At 40.2% G+C, this 21,730-nt stretch overlaps 1 protein-coding gene across 1 annotated transcript in view; it reads right to left on the bottom strand.

The window, feature by feature from the left end:
- Window positions 1-21,730, bottom strand: part of LOC138173632 (HHIP-like protein 1) — a 103,217-nt gene that overhangs the window by 18,171 nt on the left and 63,316 nt on the right. Inside the window, exon 7 of the mRNA XM_069103673.1 lies at window positions 5,025-5,106. Within this exon, the coding sequence (XP_068959774.1) occupies window positions 5,025-5,106 (82 nt within the window). The remainder of the gene's footprint in view (window positions 1-5,024; window positions 5,107-21,730) is intronic.

Raw genomic sequence — 21,730 nt, 5'->3', positions numbered from 1 at the left:
TTTCTGGAATTATCAACCCATAAATGCCAAAGACAAAGTGAGAGGTCAATGTGGATTTTGGGAACAGGGGGTCTGGGAGTGAGATCTGGCCTCTGCCTCCCAGAGGGAGAAGCAGCTGAGGTATGGCAGCCGCTGTGGTGTGGCTGCTTCAGAGCTCGTGGCCTGCAGATTGTAGGGGGACCAAGCAAGCATTCTGAGGAGTAATCACTCTTGCTTTAACCTCCTTGCATCTGGATTACTGTCTAGGGTGGAGGTTCTGAGATGTGTGACCAGGTGCCAGAGCCAGTGGAGGCTTCAGAGAGAGCATCCAACTAATAGCTCCAGCAGCTGTGAAAACCCCAGTGATTTGGGACAAAGCTCTCCTCTCTGGAAGCTGAGTTCTACTGTGGCAAAAATCTCAAAAGTCAAATAATTAAGTGGAAACATGAGCAAGCAAAGGAAGCAAAGCAAGCAAGCAATCTGACTTTAAATTCCTATTTTGGAGACAAAAAGGATCAAAGCATGGAACAGGAGGGAGACAACAAAGTCAGAACTCCTGTACCAAAAGCTTCCAAGAAAAGCCATAGAGGAGCTTAAGAAGGATTTTGAAAACTAAATAAGAGAAGTGGAGGAAAAATTGGGAAGAGAAATGAGAATTATGCAAGAAAATAATGAAAAGTGAGTCAACAACTTGACTGAAGAAAATAACAGCTTAAAAAATAGACTAACTCAAATGGCAAAAGAGGCTCAAAAAGCCAATGAGGAGAAGAATGCCTTAAAAAGCCAAATTTGCCAGATAGAAAAAGAATCTCAAAAGCTCACTGAAGAGAACCATTCCTTCAGAATTAGACTGGAGCAAATGGAAGCTAGTGACTTTATGAGAAATCAAGATACTATTAAACAGATCCAAACAAATGAAAAAATAGAAGGCAATGTGAAATATCTCATTGGAAAAGCCACTGACCTGGAAAATAGATCCAGGAGAGATAATTTTAAAATTATTGGACTACCTGAAAGCCATGATCAAAAAAATACCTAGAAATAATCCTTCAAGAAATTCTCAACAAAAACTGCCCTGATGTTTTAGAACCAGAGGACAAAACAGAGGTTGAAAGAATCCACTGATCACCCCTTGAAAAAATAGATAGAAGGGCTTGGAATATGATATGACAGAGGTCAAAGGAGCTGGGATTAAAACTAAGAATCACCCACCTAGCAAAACTTAGTATCATGTTTCAGGGGAAAATATGGTTGTTCAATGAAATAGAGGACTTTCAAGCAATCTTGATGAAAAAGAAACAGAGTTGAATAGAAAATTTGACATAGATACAAGAAGCAAGAGGAGCATTAGAAGGTAAACAGGGAAAAGAAATCATAAGGAATTTATCAAAGTTGAACTATTTACATTCCTACATGGAAAAATGATAATACGAACTTATGAAACTTTTCTCAGTATAAGAATAATTGAAGGGAATGTATATATATATATATATATATATATATATGTATATGTATACATACGTATATATGTCTCTATAGGAGGGTATATGGACATATGACTACATATGTGAGTGTGTGTATATATGTGTACAGGTATACATACACAGAGGGCACAGGACCAATTGAATAGGAAGGGATGATACTTAAAAGGTGAAACTGAGAGGTGAGAGAGGAATATAATGAGAGCAGATGGGGAGAGACAGAATGGGGTAAATTATCTCATATAGAAGAGGCAAGGAAAAACTGTTAACAATGGAGGGGAAGAACAGGAAGGCAAAAGGGAATGGGTCAACCTTACTCTCATTGAATTTAGCTTAGGGAGGGAATGACATACATACTAAATATCTCACCGTACAGGAGAGTAGGGGGGAAGGGGATGAGAGGGGGGATAATGGAGGGGAGGGCAGGTTGGTGGGGAGGGAAGTTAGAAGCACACACTTTTGAAAAGGGAGAAGGTCAAAGTAGAGAATAGAACAAGTGGGGGATGGGATAGGATGGAGGGAAATATAGTCAATCTTTCACAATATATCCCCAATGGAAATGTTTTGCGTAGCTACACGTGTATAACCTATATTGAATTGCCTATCTTCCCAGTAAGGATGGGTGACAAGGGAGGAAGGGAAAGAATCTGGAATTCAAAGTTTTAAAATCAAATGTTTATATATATATAATTTTTTTTTTTTACGTTTACAACTGGGAAATAAGATGTACAGGCACTGGGGTATAGAGATCCATCTTGCCCTACTGGAGAGTTGAAGGGGGTTTGGGGAAGAATATAGGAGAGAGCAGATTGAGGGAGGGGCTTTACAGTGGGGTCACTGTTTTGGGGTGGTAGGTAGGGGAAAGACAGGGAGAAAATTTGTAACTCAAAATCTTGTGGAAATGAATGATATAAACTAAAAATAAACATAAAATTTAATTTAAAAAAAGAGTTCAGCTGAGAAGATGTGAAGAGATAAAGGGGAAAAAGCTGGTGGGCATGGCTCTTGGCTCAGTGGATAGAATGCTAGGTATTAAGAGGACTTGAGTTCAAATCCAGTCTCAGACATTTATTAACTATGTGACCCTGGTCAAGTCACTTAACTTCTGCCTTAATCCTCTGGAGAAGAAAATGGCAAACCAGTTCAGTATCTTTGCCAAGAAAATCCCATGGGCAGCATTGGGATGCTATGGTAAACAGGGTCACAGAGTTGTACAGAACATGGTAGGATGTAGTGAGAGTTTTTCAAGGGTGGGAAGATGAGTGTGTTTGTAGGCAGCAGGAAAGGAATGAGTAAATAGAGAGTGGCGATGATCTGCTGGAGTATACAGATGGGGGGTGGGATCAAGTCTGTGTAGAGGGCCTGACCTTGTCAAACAGAAGTTACCTCATCAACATGGACTGAAGTAAAAGTAGGAGGAGGAGGAGATGATGTCAGGAAGGAAGCGAGGAGAGAAGGAGAGAACGCTCTCAGTGAAAAGCCACAATTTTTTCTGGTAAAGCATGACTTAAAGTTCTTAGCAGAGAAGGTGAAGGGAGAGAATGACAAGTGATGTTGGAGGTTCAAGGTAAAAGTCACAGGTTTAAAACAGTTCCTGTTTGAGGGGGATGAGAAATCAGTCGGGGAGGAGCAGTGGGGTTGCCTGGCTGCAGGGAGGGCCCAGTTTGATTTAGCCAGCATAAATCTGTTGTGGACCCAGTCAACAAGGTTTTGTGATTTCCTTTAGCTTTGTTCAGCAGCGTATGATAAAATTATCCGTATAAAATGTGTGCATGTACATGTGCATTTACATATATATAATTGTATATATTATATATTCATATATAATGCACATATAGATACACATATAACACAAATATGTACATATGTGGTCTGCAAAGCCCTTTATTAGTGTGAGGTAGATAATGCATGTGTTATAATTCCCATTTTACAGAAGAAACTAAAACTCAGAGAGTAAAATAAGTTGACTACAGTCACACAGGGCGCTAGATGGCACAGTGGATAGAGCAGTGGGCCTGAAGTCAGGAAGACTCATCTTCCTTAGTTCAAATCTGGCCTCAGATACTTCCTAGCTGTGTGACCCTGGGAAAGTCACTTAACTGTTTGCCTCAGTTCCTCATCTGTAAAATGAGCTATGAGAGGACATTGTAAACCACTTTAGGATTTTTGCGAAGAAAACCCCAGAGTCACAGAGTTGGACATGACTGAAAAAATGACTGAACAACAACTGAGCAGTCGTATATACTGACAAATGTCAAATCTCCACAACTCAAACCCAGGTCTCCTGACTCATAACCCAACAGTCTGTCTACTATCCCACAGTCTCTCAGCAGAGCTGGATTCATTTAAGGGTTCAGAAAAACCATACCCTTTCCCCTATCTCTGCCAGTTAATAATAACCTAGTCATCTTACAAAGCAACTCCAGTGCTTCCTTCTTTGTGAAATCTTCCCTGATCCCCACACAGAGAAGTGATCTCTCCCACATCAGATGTCATGGTTTATAAACTGCTTGGGCTAATTGGGGGAGGGGGGGAAAAGGGGGGTGTTTATTTTTTTCTCCTCCAATAGATTTCAGGTTGTACATTCATGCCACTCTCCCTTGTGGAATATCTTTAAGTGCTTAATAAAGCAGGGTCCATCAGAGAAAGAAAGGAGCCATCTAATAGACTATTATCATCTCACAGGATGGATGGGTTGCAATCAGCATTATAAGAGGGAGCTTCAGAATCCGAGATCACAGATTCAGTTAAAGATTAGATTCTAAGCTGCAGCATGCAAAACTATTCACCTTTGAATCCCCTTTAGCACAGGGGGAACTTCTCAAAGTTTGCTCAACCAAGAACAGAACAGATCCTGTGAGTAACAGCAGTGATACCTTTCTCCTGAATCAAAATGGTGGTCACATTGGAGGTGCCTACAGAGTGCAAACACATGACTGTCTGTTACTAGCTCTTTATTAGGAGCTACATCCCCCTATCAGCAAGAAAGCTGATTTCCTATCAAATTGGGGCCCTGCCTCGATGGAGCTGAAAGGAGTCTTTCCTCTGGAGATCATGATACTTTCTGTCACCATCAGCCAACATTAAGCCTTTCTCTGATGATTCCTTTCAATAGCCTCTAATAACACAGGTGGCACAGGAACAAGAAATAAGCCACCTATGTCGATTATTACAAGAGAGAGATATCAGGGAACTAAGCACAAGACTGAGCAGTTAAAAGCCAAAGCATATAGTGCAATCCTGAACAATTCAGTTAGCCTGCCTGGAGAAGAAACACACTGAGAAAGCCACTGGGGCCCAGACGCTCTGTGGCTCTGGGATTGAGGCTCCTTCCAGCTCTGATGTTTATCTTATTGGACTTTAAGATCTCTACCAGTTATGACACTGACAAGTTCTAAAGTGAGCTTGGCCCAGGATAGGGAGGGGAGCGCATTAGGGAACATGAGTAGGGCTTGTGCTCATTTTCTATTCATACAAGACTTTGGGGGCCAGGGATTGCTGAAAAATTAATCATAGTCAGGCACATGGATGCTACATTTTTTTTAAAATTAGAGTAGGCCTTACCTGGAAGGGTCAACCATTTTGTAAATGACTCCACTTGCAGAAGTGGCACTTGGCACTCCAGTAGACATGAAATAGAGCTCCCCTTTGAGAGAAAAAAGAGGAACATGTGAAAATGTTACCTGGTGCTTCCTTGCATATCCTTTACCCTTCAAATATCATAGGTATAGCCGTTTAGTCACCCATCCCAGAATGAGCTCAATTTAACTCTGAGCTCGGCAGGATTGATAGCAAACCCAGGCCCCAGAGCTCTGAAACTCACCATAGAGTTTTGCTTTGCTCTGACCTTATACAACATCCAGTAGCCAGTCTCTTGCCTTGATCCTTATAACCAAGTCCAACTTTGTTACTCTGTTCTCAATATCTGGATCCTGAATCTCATCCTTCCTATGCCCAAGTCACTGCTCAGTTTCTCTGAGTTAAAAATAATAAATCTTTTCCAGCAGTTGGGCCTTGCCTCTCCCCTATTGCAGAATCTTAAATGGGATCATATAAGTCATTTAGTACAACCAAGTCTAAGTATTGATTGCATTCTTCTCTCAGACTCCAATCCAACCTTCCCACTAAGGCTTAAGAGTTTTCCTAATCAACTGCTCTAATCGCATCACTCATTTTCCTCAAAAGCCTTCAGCAGTTCCCACGGCCTACTGAATAATGTATAAAGTCCTTAGCCTAGCATTTGAGAGAGGTAGCCCAGACCGCAGGGAACAAAGCACCAGATTTGTTAGCAAAGGACCTAGGTTTGGATCTCAGCTCTATAGAACCTTGAACAAGCCACTTTAATTCTCTGGGTCTCAGTTTACTCATCTGTAAAAATGTGGAGACCGGATCTCTAAAGTCCCTTCTGGCTCTAAATCCTATGATTCTGCCATGATCTGGCTTCAATTTACTAACCCTATCTCATACTATACCCCTTCCTGGACCATATGGTCCATCCAGCTCAAGTAGCCTGTCCTCTGTCCAGTGCACTCCCATTGTCACAATCTTTGCTTAAATCATTCCCCCAAGGTCTGGAATGGACCTTCCGAGTCATCCACATCCTCTCTCTCTGACCATTCAAATTCCTTCCTTTTTAAGGTTGAATTTGGATGCTACCTCTTCCAAGAAACTTTCCCAGACCATTTCTTTCCTTCCCTAAACCTCTCAGTAATTGTAATTTTTTCCTTCCTCCTCACATTTCTTATAATCCTTTGCTAAGACTTCTTCTTTGTATTTAATTACATCCTAATCTATATCATTTATTTGTGTACATTTCATATCTCCCCTATAGACACATTAGGTTATAAATTTATTGAAGCTAGATATTGTGATATTTTACGCTATGTTTAATATTCCCAATTTTGTAACTTACACATAAGAGATGGTTAATAAATGTTTGTCATTGAATTGAATGAAGCATAAATCCTATCTACATAAACTCTAACCTCTGCTTGAAGACATCTAATGATAGAAAATTTACTTTTAAGAAGCAGATTCTTGCCTATGAGGTCTGGTTTTAATACCTGTTGCCCATGTGCCTCTATCAATATGCTGCCAGACTCCCTGGAAAAAATACTCTAACTCTCTACTGATGGCACATCCAGCTGTTGATCACTGTCATGTGTCTGGCAGTGGCTGAATCTCTGAGTTCACCCACAACCTCCTGTAGTCCCAGTCATGTCCAGTAAGATTTGTCCTGCTGCCCAATAAGCTTTAACTATGATATCTGAAGACCTAGATCCTTATTTGTCACAGCATTTTGCCCATCTGTCAGATGGCTAGTGAGCTGGTCAGTGGGTAGTGAAAGAGAACTGAACTTGGAATGAGATTTGGGTTCAAAGTCCTAACCGTGGGTGACTCACTTTACTTCTTGGGATCTCAGTTTCTCTATCTGTAACATAAGGGGGTTAAACTCAATGGTCTCTAAGCTCCCTTCTAGCTCTGATAGTTCTGTGATTCTGAGCACAGTGGCAGATGACCAACCTGTCAAATTTACAATTCATCAAGAAGTTATCCTAAGCAGGACCTGTGGGACAGACAGAAAAAAAAAATGAAAAGGCCCAAACTCAGGATGAGCTGAGTCTGACAAAGAATGCTAAGACACCAAAAGAAGGGATGGAAATGCTGCTTAGGGAAGATGGGCTGATGATGGATGACAGCTCTTTTCCTTTCTTTCTGTCTTTCTTCTCTTCTCTCTGCCAGGATGAAACATCTTTGGAATGGAGAGGATAAAACAAAATCAGCAAATAGGGAGTTGAAGGCCAAGGTAATTAAGGAAATAATAAGAGAACATCTAATTGCCCTTGGTGAGTTCAAGCCATCAGGCCCCAAATGACAGGGTGCTGAAAGAATTTGTGGATGGGAATACTAAGGGACTGCTACTGAACTTTGAAAGATCCTGCAGAATAGGAGAGATGCTTCAGGACTTAAGAGTGGCAAATATTGTTCTGATTTTCATAAAAAAGAAGAGAATGGAGCCTGGAATCTGTGGGTAAGCACAACTTCAATCTTGGCAAAATTCTAAAACATATTATTAAAGGGGTGATTTGTCAACCTCTAGAAAGGAAAGCAGTAATCACTGAGAATCGGCACAGTTTTATCAAGAACAGGTTATACCAGACTAACCACATTTTCCTTTCAGACTAGGCAGCTGGACTGGTACAGCAAAGGAAGACTGTATATATAATATAGAGAGACCACTCAAACATTTGACAAAGTCTTTTACGTCATCCTTATAGCAAAGATGCAGGAATGTGAACTAGACAGAGATGCAGTTAAGTTGATTTGAAACTAGCTGAAAATTTCCCTAAATCAAAGTAATCAATGACAATTTCTTGGACAGGGCTAATAGGTGGGACAGCAAAGAATAAGAAAATCTGTATTAGTTATTTGCTAATAAAGCATAAATGGGAAGTTGTTTTCATAAATGAGTATAATTAACACCTCTTATTATTCATTTCTTTTTGACATGTAGCTTTTATTTTAAAAATTAATTTTGATTGATTAAAAAAAGAAACTGGTTTGAAATAGGTAGCAAAAGAAACACTCAAAGTTAGTATAAGAGTAAGGACTAGAACTCGGGTCTCCTGACTTGGGATCCAAAATTCTTTCAGTCAGATTTCTGAAATACAGACTTACAGAGCAGAGGCCCCTGACCCTGTGACTATGGACAGGTTCATAGGTAAGATGTTTTTTCCATTCTTCCAGGTACACCCAAAACCTAAGCTCACTCTATGCCCATCCCACCCCAAAAATTAGCAGCTTGGGAAAGTAAAGCTTCCAGGGAAGTAAAAAAATCCTCAGGATTTCATCCAAAAGGCATAGCCCTGTACTTGAGGTTCAGAAGACATCTCCCTTTCTTCTTTTGTGATCTGCCTGTCCCTCTCTCGCCTCACAAAGCGGCCCCCATATTACATCCTACTGTTCAATCCCCTCAGAAAAGCTTGAGAATATAGATAGTACAAAATTTCAAGGGAAAGGAAAGGTCCCCTAGGTCAGGGAGGTAATGGTGTCCTCAGGAAGACACAGGCCTCCAGGTTTTGTCTCTCCTCCTCACCTACCATGGGTAAGTGTCTATGTATCCCAGGCTAACATTGTGCTAAACTCTGGTGATACAAAGAAAGGCAAATACCCACAAGGCATTTACAAGGTAGTGGGGGAGATGACATTCAGACAGACAGGATAAGTTGGGAGCAATCTCAGGAAGGAGGGGGAGCTCAGAAAGGCCAGTTGTTAAATTTCCATTGTGAGCATTTGCCCACTGGAAACTGGCAAACACTACAATTCAGGACTTGATTTATTGTCTTGTTGATTGTCTGAACCTAATAAAGTGATGAAGAAAATGTTAATAATGCATATTATGCGTAAAGTGTGTCATACCACCCCCCTGCCCAGCTAGCTGTTTAACATTCACCAGCACACCCCTGGAAGGCATGAACATTAAAAGGGATTAAGAAATACTTTTTGCAGAAAGTGGGATTTTAGATGAGACTTAGGGGGAAAAAAAACCCATGGAAGCCTGGAGATGGAGATGAGAAGAATGAGCATTCAAAGTATGAGGGATAATCAATAAAGATGCGTGGAGTCAGAGAGGTTTCCCAGAAGGAAGTGTTTCCTGCAAGGAGGCCAGCACCACTGGATCACAGAGTAGGTAAAGGGGAGTAAGGTGTACGAAGACTGAAAAGGCAAAAGGATCCAGGTTGTGAAGGGTTTTAAAAGACAAAGAAAGGATTTAATGTTGATTCTGGAGGTGATAGGGAAGCACAGGAGTTGACTGAGCAGGAGGGTGACATGGTCAGACCTTTGCTTTAGGAAGATCACTTTGCTACCTTTGTGGAGAATGGACTGGAGTGAGGAGAGATTTGAGGCAGGAAAGTCGACCAAAAGGTTACTGAGATAGTCGAAGCATGAGGTTGATGGGGTGCTTGGAGTGTCTATGTTGGTAACATTAGTTTGTAAAATCAATTTGTAAAACCAGTCTGTAAAATCAGATTCCCACCCCACCCCACCCCACCCCCCCAGCCTCAGAGCATTAACTCTGCCCTTTCCCCTGCCAGCACTCTGCCCAGCAACAACCCATGAACTGTTTATTTCTGCTTGGAACAATAACAAGCTACACCTATGAATCCTTCACTAAACCATCTATAAACATTTTAGCTTAGGCAAATGTTATCTCCCCTTAGAATAATGGCCAGCTGCATCTATGAATCCTGAAAAGGTTAACGCCTTAGCCAATTATACACATACTGAGTCTCACCTTAGCCAATTATAAACATACTGAGTCTCCGTTAGCCTTGGTTCCCAACATCCATCTTGTCAAACATGACACTGATGAGTGGCAGACTAGGCACTTCTCAGTTAGCCTTGACTGCTAGCTGACTTAGTGATGTTTCAAGCCTAAAACCACATCTCCAGGTAGCCCCACCTTGGGCTATTTCCCAGTCAATTATGGGCAATATGCTTTCGAAGTTGACATTAAAAGTGCATGTTCCTTTAAGCACTGACCACTCCTTAACTCCTCTCTAATCCCACCCTTACTCACCTAGTTAGCATAATTAGACATAACTGACTGTCTTGACTCCTTAAAACTATACCTGTGACTTCTTTAAGTTTGCAGGTTTCCTAAGAACTCTTTCCCACTGTACAGCGCAACAATAAATTTGCAGGTTCCCTAAGAACCCCTGCCTGCTATAAAGTGTAACAATAAACTTTTACAATCCTGACTCCAAGTTTGCTTGTGCCTACTGAATTCTTTCCAGACTAAATCGCAGGGATTCTGGTCATTGATCTTGATCAGAGTTCTTGTATAACCTATTGCCATCCCCCCATCAAGGTGATGGGAGCCTGAACCAGGGTGGTGGTGGTGCCAAAGGAGAGAAGGGGACATGTTTGAGAGAAGGTAGACTTGGCAATTTATTGTATGTAAAGAGTCAAGGACTTGAGCAGGGGTAGCCCCAGGAGTATAGTACTCAACAATATTTGTCAAGTTCAGAAGAGGAGAAGGGTAGGAAGTGAAGATAATAAGGTCATTTTTAGTCATGTTGAGTTTGACATCTAGTTTGTGATATCCAGTGGGTAGACAAGAATATGAGACTAGAGGTCAAGAGAGAAGTTAAGAGTTAAACAGATCTGAGAATCATCTGCAATTTTTTGTTATTGTGTTACTTTCAGTCATGTTTGACTCTTCATGACCCCACTTCGGGTTTTCTTGGCAAAGATACTAGAGTGGTTTGCCATTTTCTTCTCCAGTTCATTTTACAGATGAGGAAACTGAGGCAAATAGGGTGAAGTGACTTGCCCAGGGTCACATAGCTAGTAAGTGTCTGAGGCCAGATTTGAATTCAGGGAGATGGAATCTTCTGTACTCCAGGCCCAACATTCTATCCGCTGCACCAGCTAGCTGCCCCATCAGCAGCAGACAGATGATCATTGAATCCATAGGAGCTGATTAAATCAACAAATGAAGTGGTGGAGAGGGAGAAGAGAAAGCCTAGGACACCTGGTTAGTGGAGGTGACCTGAAGGCACATCCATTAAAGGAGACTGAGAAGGAGCAGTCAGACCTGGAGGAGAAGAACCAGGAGAGAGAGACACACGAAAACCTGGAGAGAAGAGAATGATCAGCAAAGTGCAAGGCTGCAAAGACATCCAGAAGGGTGACAATTAAGAAAGGACAATTAGAGACTTGGCTACAGAAAGACCATCCGTTAACTGAGAAGAAAGCAGTTTCCGCTGAATAATGAGGGTGGAAGGCAGACTACAGGGAGATAATAAAAAATAACAACAACTATAGCATTTTACATAGTTCTTACTACCTTTCAGGCACTGAGCTAAGTACTTTACCAAGATCTCATTTGACCCTCACAATCCTCTCCTCCAGTGGATGATAAGCCCTCTGAGGGCAGGGAGGACTATCTCTTGCCTCTTTTTACATCCCCAGTACTTATCACAGTGCCTGGCATGTAGTAGGAGCTTAATAAATGTTTATTGATTGAGGTATGTGCTATTATTATCTCTACTGTACAGTTGAGGAAACAGAGGCAAACGGATCTAAATCTCAACTTGATCTATGGTTTTCCTGTCTCCAGGGCAGCTAGGTGGTGCAATGGATGGAGTGCTGGGACTGGAAAATCCAGCCTTACACATTTACTAGTTGTGTGACCCTGGGCAAGTCACACAACCCCATTTGCCTCAGTTTCCTAATCTGTAAAATGAGTTGGAGAAGAAAATGGCAAACCACTCTAGTATCTTTGCCAAGAACATTCCAAATAGGGTCTTGAAAAGACAGACATCACTGAAATGACTCAAAACCAAAACAATTTCCTGACTCCAGGCCTGGCACTCTATCTACTGACTAACCAAGAAGAAAATGAGAGGAAAGGAAGAGGAAGAACTGATTGAAAGCTTGCTGTGGATGAGCCAGAGGGGATTCTTGAATTGGTTGCCTCTGAGTCTCCTTCCAACTCTCTGATTCTGTACCCCATTACAAAACTGAACTCCTTGATGAAACGGGTCCTGTCTTACCTAATCTTCGTATTTTTGCCATGGCCTAGTGCACCATCTGTGTACAATCATACAAACAGCCCTGGATTCACAATTAGAAACTGTGGCTTCCAATCCTGGTTCTGATGTTTACTACATGCATGACTTTGGGCAGGTGCTCAAGCCTCAGTTCTCTTATATGCTAAATGAGATGATTGAATGAGTTGATCTATAAAGTCCCTCTCAGCTCTGTACCTTATTTCCCAAATGTTTCTGAATTTGGGAAGTTGAGATGTGAGCTAGATCTTGAAAAAACTAATTCCTTCATACCCCCAAATATACTTATGCCCAGAAATTCAACAGAAGTGCAAATATAGGTCAATGAGCCAGAAACTATCATCCCCATTTTATACATGAGAAAACTGAGGCCCCAGAGAAGTGAAATGGTTTTTCTCAGATCACACAATGAGTTAATGATGGCAGTGGAACTAGAGTCCGGGTCTCCTGCCTTCCAGGATCTTTTCAGAATACCACCTGCATAACAGGAATGACAGATTTCCTAATAGGGTGAGGTAAGGCCCACCTGCCTCACCCTCCAAAAACAAAATAAAGTAAAATAAAATAAAAGGCTTAGCTGTTATACCTATAGCCAACCAAGTGTTCACTGAGCACATTCTGAATGCCCAGCACTGCTAGATAGAACCAGTTTGCCAAATTGCCTGTTTCTCTGTCTCAGGGAGCCAGGAACCCTACTGAGGATCACAGTTCACACTCCAGGCAGCTGGGAGCTAATATGTATGCACTGAGGAACTGGGGGTGGGTAGGTGAGGGGAAGGGATGAGGGGAAAAGAAGAGAGAATAGGCACTGAAAGTTTCCAGTCTTGTTTACATTTTAAACACAGTCCCTAAGGGAGGTTGTTTAATTGTTTAATTGATGTCTTTTGTTTTTCATATTAGTTATTCCCCAAATCTGTCTCTACATTTTCCTACCTCCTTCTACTCACACACTAGCTCTTAATTCAACCCCACCTCAAGGTGAAACCTCCTTAGGAAAAAAAAAAGTTTAAAAAATACCCTACTGATAAAAGGACCTTTATCTGACAGTGTATGTAAAGTTCAACTCCCCAGTTCCTCAGCACCTGGATGTCTGGAAGAGATACACCCACCAATATCCCTCCACCATGCCATCCCTTCTCATTCCATTGGTGAAATCACTTTCAAGGCCTCCATTTTGGAGACCCGGTTCACATCAGCTTGGCTTAATTTCCCAGCAAAATCTTTCCACATGTGCCAGCTCTCTTTCCCATTGATGCCTTTTGCTTTTTACCTTGATTATCTGGAAGCCCCACCTTTCAGGGCCTCCATTTTGACCATGCTTCACTCCCTTCTTGGTTTTACTTCCGTCTTTAGGGGCTCTGCCCCCATATCTCCACTTGGGTATCCCATGTTCTTCCCCATCAGCTCCCTTTTATGTGTTGTCTTCCCTCATTAGAATATAAGCTTCTTGAGGCCAGGGACTGTCTGTTTTTGCTTGGTTTTTGTCTTCCCTTGCTTAGAAAAGTGCCTAACACAAAACAGGTACTGAATGAACGGAGCCAGGAAAACACTGTACACAGCAACAGCCACACTGTGAAGTGAACAACTTTGATAGACTTGGCTCTTCTCAGCAATATAATGATCTAAGACAACTCCAAAAGACTCCTGATGGAAAATGCCATCCACAGCCAGAAAAAGAACCATGGAATCTGAATGCAGAGGGAAGCAGACTACTTTCTCTTTTGTTGTTTTTATCATTCTTGTGGTTTTCCCCTTTTGTTCTGATTCTTCTTTCACAACATGACTAATGTAGAAATATATTTAATATGATTGTACATGTATAGCCTATATCAGATTACTTGCCGGCTTTGGGTGGAGGGGAGAGGGAGAAAAATTTGGAACTCAAAATCTAATAAAAATGAATGTTGAAAACTATCTTTATGTGTAATTGGAAAAAATAAAATACTATTAAGTGGAGGAAAAAATAAGTGCTTAAAAACATTTGTTACCTTATCTTGCCTGCCTCATTCCTCTACTTAAAGGAAATGTTTCTTCACATGTTCCCCTGGACAAAAATCAGTCTGAGCTCATATGGCCTTTTCATCTACTATAATTATTGTATATATTGCTCTACATGCGCTTACTTCACTTCTTCCCATGTTTTTCTCTACCCTTTACTAGCTGTGTCACCTTGAGCAGGTCATTTCATTTCTCTGGGTCTCAACTTCCTCACCTCTAAAATGGGGATAAATGAACCCTACCCTGCATCCCTTTACAGTGTTGTTATGAGGTACAAATAAGATAACCGACAAAGGAGTGATTTGAAAATGCTAGAGAAACCTGTATCAAATTGCTTGCTGCCTCAGGGAAGGGAGAGTGAAGGAAGGGAGGGAGGGAAAGAATTTGGAACTCAAATCTTTTAAAAATGAATGATAAAAATTGTTTTTGCATGCAATTGGGGAAAAAATATAATATTAATTTAAAAGAAAAAAGAGGGGTGGCTAGGGTGGTGCAGTGAGTAAGAGAGCTGGCCCAGAGTCCGGAGGATCCGGGATCAGTTCTGGCCTCAGACACTTAACACCCACACACAAAAACTGGCTGTGTAACCTTGGGCAAGTTTCTTAACCCCAATTGCTTTAAAAAAAAAAAAAAAGAAAAGAAAAGAAAATGCTACAGAATCCTGGAGAGACTGATTCAAGATGAAGAATTGAGCAAATTGACAAGAGCCAGGTTTTCAATACACCCACCAAAATACACAACACACAAACACACACATACACACAGAAATTACTACAAAGAAAAGAAATATAGTTTAAAAATACACAGGAAAACAAAAACTAACCACAATAAAAGATGAGAAATGATATGAATGATAAAGCAATTTTTAAAAATGTGAAACAACTGAATAGCTTTATGTACTAGGAACAAATAGAGATTGAAAAAGAAGCCAAGTCAGATTATATATTGAGAGATGGCTTTAGGTGGATAAATGTCATAGCCAAAGAAAATAATCAATATTTGGTAATGCTAAACAAACCACAAGACCAAATAAAAGAAGATCTTAGAGAAGTTTTCAGAAAGACAAGGAAATTAAGGAAGAATTGAAAGAATGAAAGGAACTAATGGAGAAAATGATCAGTATGGAAAATGAGGTTACAAAACACTAAAAGTCTCCAGAAGCAAAAAAGAGACTTACTATAGAGGAAAATAAATGGTAGACAATTAAAAAAAAGCAACTTGATATAGGTTAAAAAAACAAAAACAAAATCCACATTGAATTATCCAAGCTATTGGAAAATGCATAGAACCAAGTGAGAAAGCATGAAGCATAGATCACAATGCAAATATCTCAGGATTACTAACATCCTAGAAATTTTTCTATAAAAATATGAACAATTTCTTTCAGAAAATTGTCTAAGAAAGCGCTATAGAAACAGAAGAGATTGGTTTTTATTAATATTAGAGGAGTCATCTTATTTGGACTTCCCCCAAATGTTCAAGGCCACACAAGCTATCGTAGAATCTTCTGAATGTACCTGATTGAGCAGTAAATTCTAGTATCTTAGGATCAACCAAACTACCCTTTGACCCAGTGATACCACTGCTAGGTCTATAACCCAAAGAGATCAAAGAAAGAGGAAAAAGAGACATAAAGAAGAAAAAGAGACATGTAAAAACATTTATAGCAATTCTTTTTGCAGTGGCAAAGAAATAGAAGCTTGAGAGGGTGCCCATCAATTGGGGAACAACTAAACAAATTACATTAAATAAAAGTGATGTGTTGTGAGAAATGATGAAGGGGATAGTTTTAGAGAAAGTTTGCGAAGACTTACAGGAACTGATGTAGAGTGAAGCCAGGAGAACCAGGAGAATAATGTTTACAATAACAACAAAAAGATAATCATCTCTGAAAGACTTAGTAACTCCTATCAATGAAATAACTAACCACCATTCCAGAGGAATGCTATCGACTTCCTCACAGAGAGGTGATGGAGTCAAAGTATAGATTGAGATGTTTTTTTTTTAGTATGGATAATGTAGGAATTTGTTTTTATTTGACTATACATGTTTGTAAGAGGGATCAGGGATTTTATTCATTTATTTATTTATTGTTTGCTTTCTCAGTTAGTGGTGGTAGTGAGAAAGTGGGAATGAAAGAATGTAGGGCTGAAAATAAAATAAAATTTAATATTAAAAAATCTTAGCATCAGAAGACTTTAGGGTTGAAAGGTCTTTTGAGATCTAACAGATTTTTAAAAAATCATTTTTGTATTGTGGATCCCTTTGGCAGTCTGGTTGGAGCCCATGGACTGCTTCTCAGAATAATGTTTTTTTAAATGCATAAAATAAAGTATGTGGGATAACAAAGGAAACCAACTATATTTAAATAGTCATAAAAATATATTAAAACCACAAGTTTATGGACCCCTAGGTTAAGAATCCTTGCTTTAGTCTGAACCCCTCATTTTACAAAGGAGGAAAGTGAGGTTCAGAAAGTCTAAGGCACTTACCCAAGATCATGCAAGTAGCAACTGACCATGCTGGAACTAAGCCCAAATCTTCTAACTTTCTATTGAGTGCTTTTCTCTACTATGACACATACGTCTCTATCATTTAACTTCCATGACTTACCCAATCTCTGTGAATCCTTGGTATAGTGGAAAGAACCCTCTACTTGAACAAAGAAGACACAGGCTGAAATCTTACAGGGCTATGCCACTTGTCTATGTGACTTTGAAGAACTGATTCTACTGAATCACAAAACATTAGGGGACCTTAAAAATCACCTTGTCCAACCTTTTCATATTCCAGATGAAGAAATGGAAGCATAAAGAAGGAAAGGAACTTGGCTAAGATCATAGTTTATAAATGGCACAGCTATTTGTTCTTTTTGTTTTTTGACACCAAGTCACAACCTATACTCTACCTTAACTCCAATTTAAGCTCTTGAGTTCTCAGTTTCCATATCTGTAAAATAAGAGATTTGTACTATAGATGATCTTATATAGCTCCTTACAGCTCTAACATTCCATGATTCTATAATTTTTAAAGTGTTTTCCAGCTTCAACGTTCTAAAGTTCTGATTCCAAAGTCCCTTAGAACTTTAACATGGTGTGTAAGAGAAGAGGAGAAGAGAGGCAGAGGGATGAGAGAAGGAGAGGCAAGGAAGAAGAGGAGAGGGTGAGGAAGGGGGAAGGGAGAAGAAGAGAGGAGAGGGAGAGGAAGGCAGAAGAGAGGAGAGGAGGAGGAGGAGGAGAGGGAGAAGAGAAGAAGAGAAGGAGAGGAGAGGAGGAGAGGAGAGAAAACCTCATAGATAAATATGGAAAATGATTCTAGGCAAGGGAAAGTTTATAAATAATCAATTTCAGACCCACAAAACCATTATTATTATTATTACTCCTATTAACATTAATAATAGCTAGTACACATACAATTTTTAAAGATTTCAAAGCACTTGGCATAATTTATCCCATTTGATCCTCACAACAAACCTCACAGGACTGAGGTGCAGAATAAATTAACCCTCTAATCCTCATGGAAAACAAAGAATTCCAAATACCATGAAAACTTCCCATTAGCCACAGGCATGCTAATTCCAACTGGGGGCCCTTCTCGGAGTATTTCTGGCACTGGTGAGCTCTGGGGACGAGGCGATGGATGCCCTGCCCCTTGGGAAAATACATAATAAAATTAGCCGCTCATCTTCACCTGGCTCAGCTGGGATGGGACCCAAAGAACCTGTAAAACTGTCAGAGGAAAATAGAAAGCTTTGAAGGATTGAACTTGCAGAGATTTCTTGGCATGAAGCACTGAGCTAGGGTGGGGAATGGGATGCAGGGATCACCACAGGGGTACATGGAGTTGCCTGGCAACCTGGCCAAGCATTCTCAGCAGCTTTGAATGGCCCAAATGGCTTTGTCCCAGGACAATCCCTGACTGTTGGTGAATGGCTCTCCCAGAGGAAACAAAGACCAGAGGCCCCTGACAGCGCCAGCTCAGCCAGCTCACAGACTCCTGCCTTCCCCCCACTCCTTTGTTACACATTTTTCTAAACTAAAGCATCACTAGCTCTAGAGGAGAGATTCTTCTCAATACAAAGTTACGTGGTCTTACTTTTAAGGATCTAAATTTCTAATGGCCACACTTTCCTCATCCCCATCCCCCCATAACGGCTCAGTGGAGCTAGAAGTCAGCAAAACTAGTCCCTGCATTGCTACTAACTTGACCAAACTGGAGCAAATCTCTGGGCCTCAGTTTCCTCATCTTTAAACTGAGAGGACTGGATTAGATGAACAGTCCTTGCATTCTATGGCCTGCTGCATACACAGTTAGTTGCTGACTTTGTGAAATTATTTGAGGGGTGTCAGAAAGTCATCTTGCCACATAACTTTCTTCAGTAGTTATGTGGTACCACAGATTTCACCATTCGAGGGTCATCCATTTAAATAAAAGCACAGCATCTCCAAGAGTTCCCTATTAAAATCCAAACTTCAGAAAGAACACAGCACTGAAGCAATGGAACAGAGGATTGTATACTTGGATAGAAAAGAGTTACCATAAGAAGAGAGAAAAGCAGGGAAGCAATCATCCTGGAGAAATGTCCTGAGGAAGTGTAGCTGGGGGAAGAGAGGAGGAATGTTGCATTTGTACAGGCATGGGTTGCATGACGTCACCCACCAACTACAAGGAAAGTCAGACATTCAGAGAGAGAGGTAGGGAAGGGAAAAAAAAACCAAACAACCCTTATCTACTTTCCAGCCTGGCAGGGGGAATCCTGCTTGCTAATTTCCTTGGATCCAACCCCTTTCTCACTCTCTTTCAGGATTCAATGACATCAATTTGGGCATGAGGAATGAGATACCTACATATTTATGGAGCCATGGCCCTATACAATCCCAACTAGGGGTCCTCAAATCTCAACTCTGCTGCCTAATGATAGTTGGAGTCTCACTCCTTTCCAAGGGTGTGCTGGTAAATGAAAAATCTGTTCTCAAAAAAAAAAAGTGCATAAGACACACTTCTAACTTTAATTCAAATTATTAACATTTTCTCCATCAATTTAAGTTTAGATAATCAACAAAACAATAAATCAAATCTCAATTTGTTACATTTGCCAGTTTCTGTGAAGTAAATGCTCACATTGAAAATTTAACCATCAGCTCAAGAGCCAATATGCTCTGGCTATAGCATTGCATTGCCCCTTTCCATCCACCCTGATAAGCTATGCCAGATGAATATTCCTAAAACCCAGTCCTAATCATGTTATTCCTCTGTTCCAGAATCTTTATGGACTCCCCACCATCTACTAGATAAATTTTGACTTCCATACCTACTCTGGCATTCCAAGCCCTCCACAATCTGACCCCGGTCAACCTCTCCAACCTTTTCTCCTCTATTTATGCTACTAGTACCTGGTTTCCTAAATACTCTCTCTGTCCCTGTCTCTAAAGTCCACTCTGTGGCTTGAAGATGTTGGGCTAAGCAGAAGCTTACCATACAAAATTCATTTAGAAATAGCAAATGACTAGAGAACATTTCTAAAAGTAAGCAGTGATTGGTAAGAGCACAGCTTCAACAAAAATAGGATCCTTTTTTGATAAAGCCACCAGATGGATAGATCAGAGAAATGCTTTATATAGGCCATTCACCTAGTTTTCAGCAAAGTGGCTTTTGTTTGTTTTTACAAAGCCTCTTATGCTATCCCTATACAGTACGGTAGTTGAACAGATTTGTGAAAGCAAACTATGTGCCAGGCATTGTGTTGTCTAGTCATTTCAGTCATATCCAACTCTTCATGACCCCATTTGGGGTTTTCTTGGCAAAGACATTGGAGTGGTTTGCCATGCCCTTCTCCAGGCCATCTTACAGATGAGGAAGCTGAGGTAAACAGAATTAAGTGATTTGCCTAAGGTCATACAGCTAGTAAGTGTCTGAGACCGAATTTGAACTTGTGAAGATGAGCTTTCCTATCAGGCCAGCACTCTATCCACTGCCCCACCTACCTGCCACGCCAGACAATGTACTAAGTGCTTTTTTACAAATACCATCTCTGAGATAAGTTCAATTTTGCTGACTAATGTGCTCTCTGGGCTTTTGATCTTCTTATTATTATGGCAATTAATTTAAACTAGTTTGGCTTCTGAATAAAATTATTATAGTTGGTGCCAATGTCATTTCTGTTGTCTATTTTTCATTTTTTACTCTTCATAGCTTATTTGAATAATTCAAATTAACTTAATAGATTTTCTCATTACTATTTCTTATCTTGTTTATTATTAATTCTGATCTTATCTCTGCCAAGTCAATGGTCTGTGCACAGACAGATGACTTAGGAATGACAAACATGTCCATAACAAGTCCTTTCTTGTCCATTAAAATGTCATCAGATTCATTCTTAGTGATCATGTTTGATGCTTGCCATATCCAGCACCTATCAATTTTTTCCCTAAAGAAAGTTTTCATGATATAGAGGCATGAGGTTCTTATAGAACCTACAAGTCTTTGGCTTCTCTCATTCTTTTTTTTAATAGTATTTCATTTTTTCCCAATTATATATAAGATAATTTTTAACATTGATTTTTAAAAAAAATTTGAGCTCCAAATTTTCTCCCTCCCTCTTTTACCTATGCCCTCCCTAGGAGGGTAAGCAATTCGATATGGATTATATATGTTCAATCATGTAAAACATATTTCCATAATAGTCATGTTGTGAAAGAAGAAACAGATCAAAAAAGGAAAAAAAAATTTAAAGGTGAAAAATAGCATGCTTTGATCTGCATTCAGACTTCATCAGTTCTTTCTCTGGAGGTAGATAGCATTTTTCATCATCTCATTATCTTCTGACCTGTATTTGCCCATATTTACTTCCCATCTTCACCTTCTCTCACCTTTGCATTTGTCACTGAATTATCAGACTGAATATTGACTTGATGTGGAGAGTCTTATCAGGTTCTTCATAGAATTTCTCTATCAATTCGTCCTGAGTAACTAATGTTGGTATATTAGGTACAATTATTTTCATGGTGATCTTTTTGCAGATGTTTTTCATAATACTTGATGATCAAATGTGCCATGAAATAATATTTCGTTGTAGCTTTGGGGCATATAATCAGACTTACTCTTCCTACTCCTTTCTTTGTCTCTCAAAAGAGTCCCTGTGAAAAGCATTCCTCCCATGTAGCTGCAACTTCCTTTTTTCCTCTGGTTTTGTTTTTAGCAAGAATATTGAGTCATACAATTCACCTCCTTCAGCAACAGCCTCACTTATTGGTCATTAGACAAGGATCTTACATGTAGAGTACCAACAGACAAAGTTCACTGAGAATCTGAAAACTGTGATTCTTAATGCCCACTGTCCTCTTCTCCACCATTCTGCCATTATTCCAGTAGAGCAAAAGGAGGTATTACAGTTCTAAGAGGTATTTCCTCCCCCATTTCAGTGTTGCCATGGCCAAGAAAGTCTCATCACCATATGTCTGGACTACTCGTGTTGTGCTTCTTCACGACTAACTCTTCTGGTCCTCAGAAAACATACTGTCAGCTCCCAGGACTATACTCAAAGCCTTTCTAGCATAGGATATCTTACCAACACTTGTGCAACACTAGCGTAACTTTCAAGAACCCAGGTTCACTCACACGCCACGCTGAAACTTGAGACTGGGACTTTTGTGAAGGATCACATTTGATAAAATGGAGAATAGTCAGTCAATAAAG

Source organism: Petaurus breviceps, unplaced genomic scaffold, assembly GCF_028583685.1.
Source record: "Petaurus breviceps papuanus isolate PSGF00001 unplaced genomic scaffold, PetGlider_PUasm1.0 63, whole genome shotgun sequence".
NCBI lineage: Eukaryota > Metazoa > Chordata > Mammalia > Diprotodontia > Petauridae > Petaurus > Petaurus breviceps.
The sequence above is the reverse complement of the archived record's forward strand: the minus strand, read 5'-3'. Positions and strand labels throughout refer to the sequence as shown.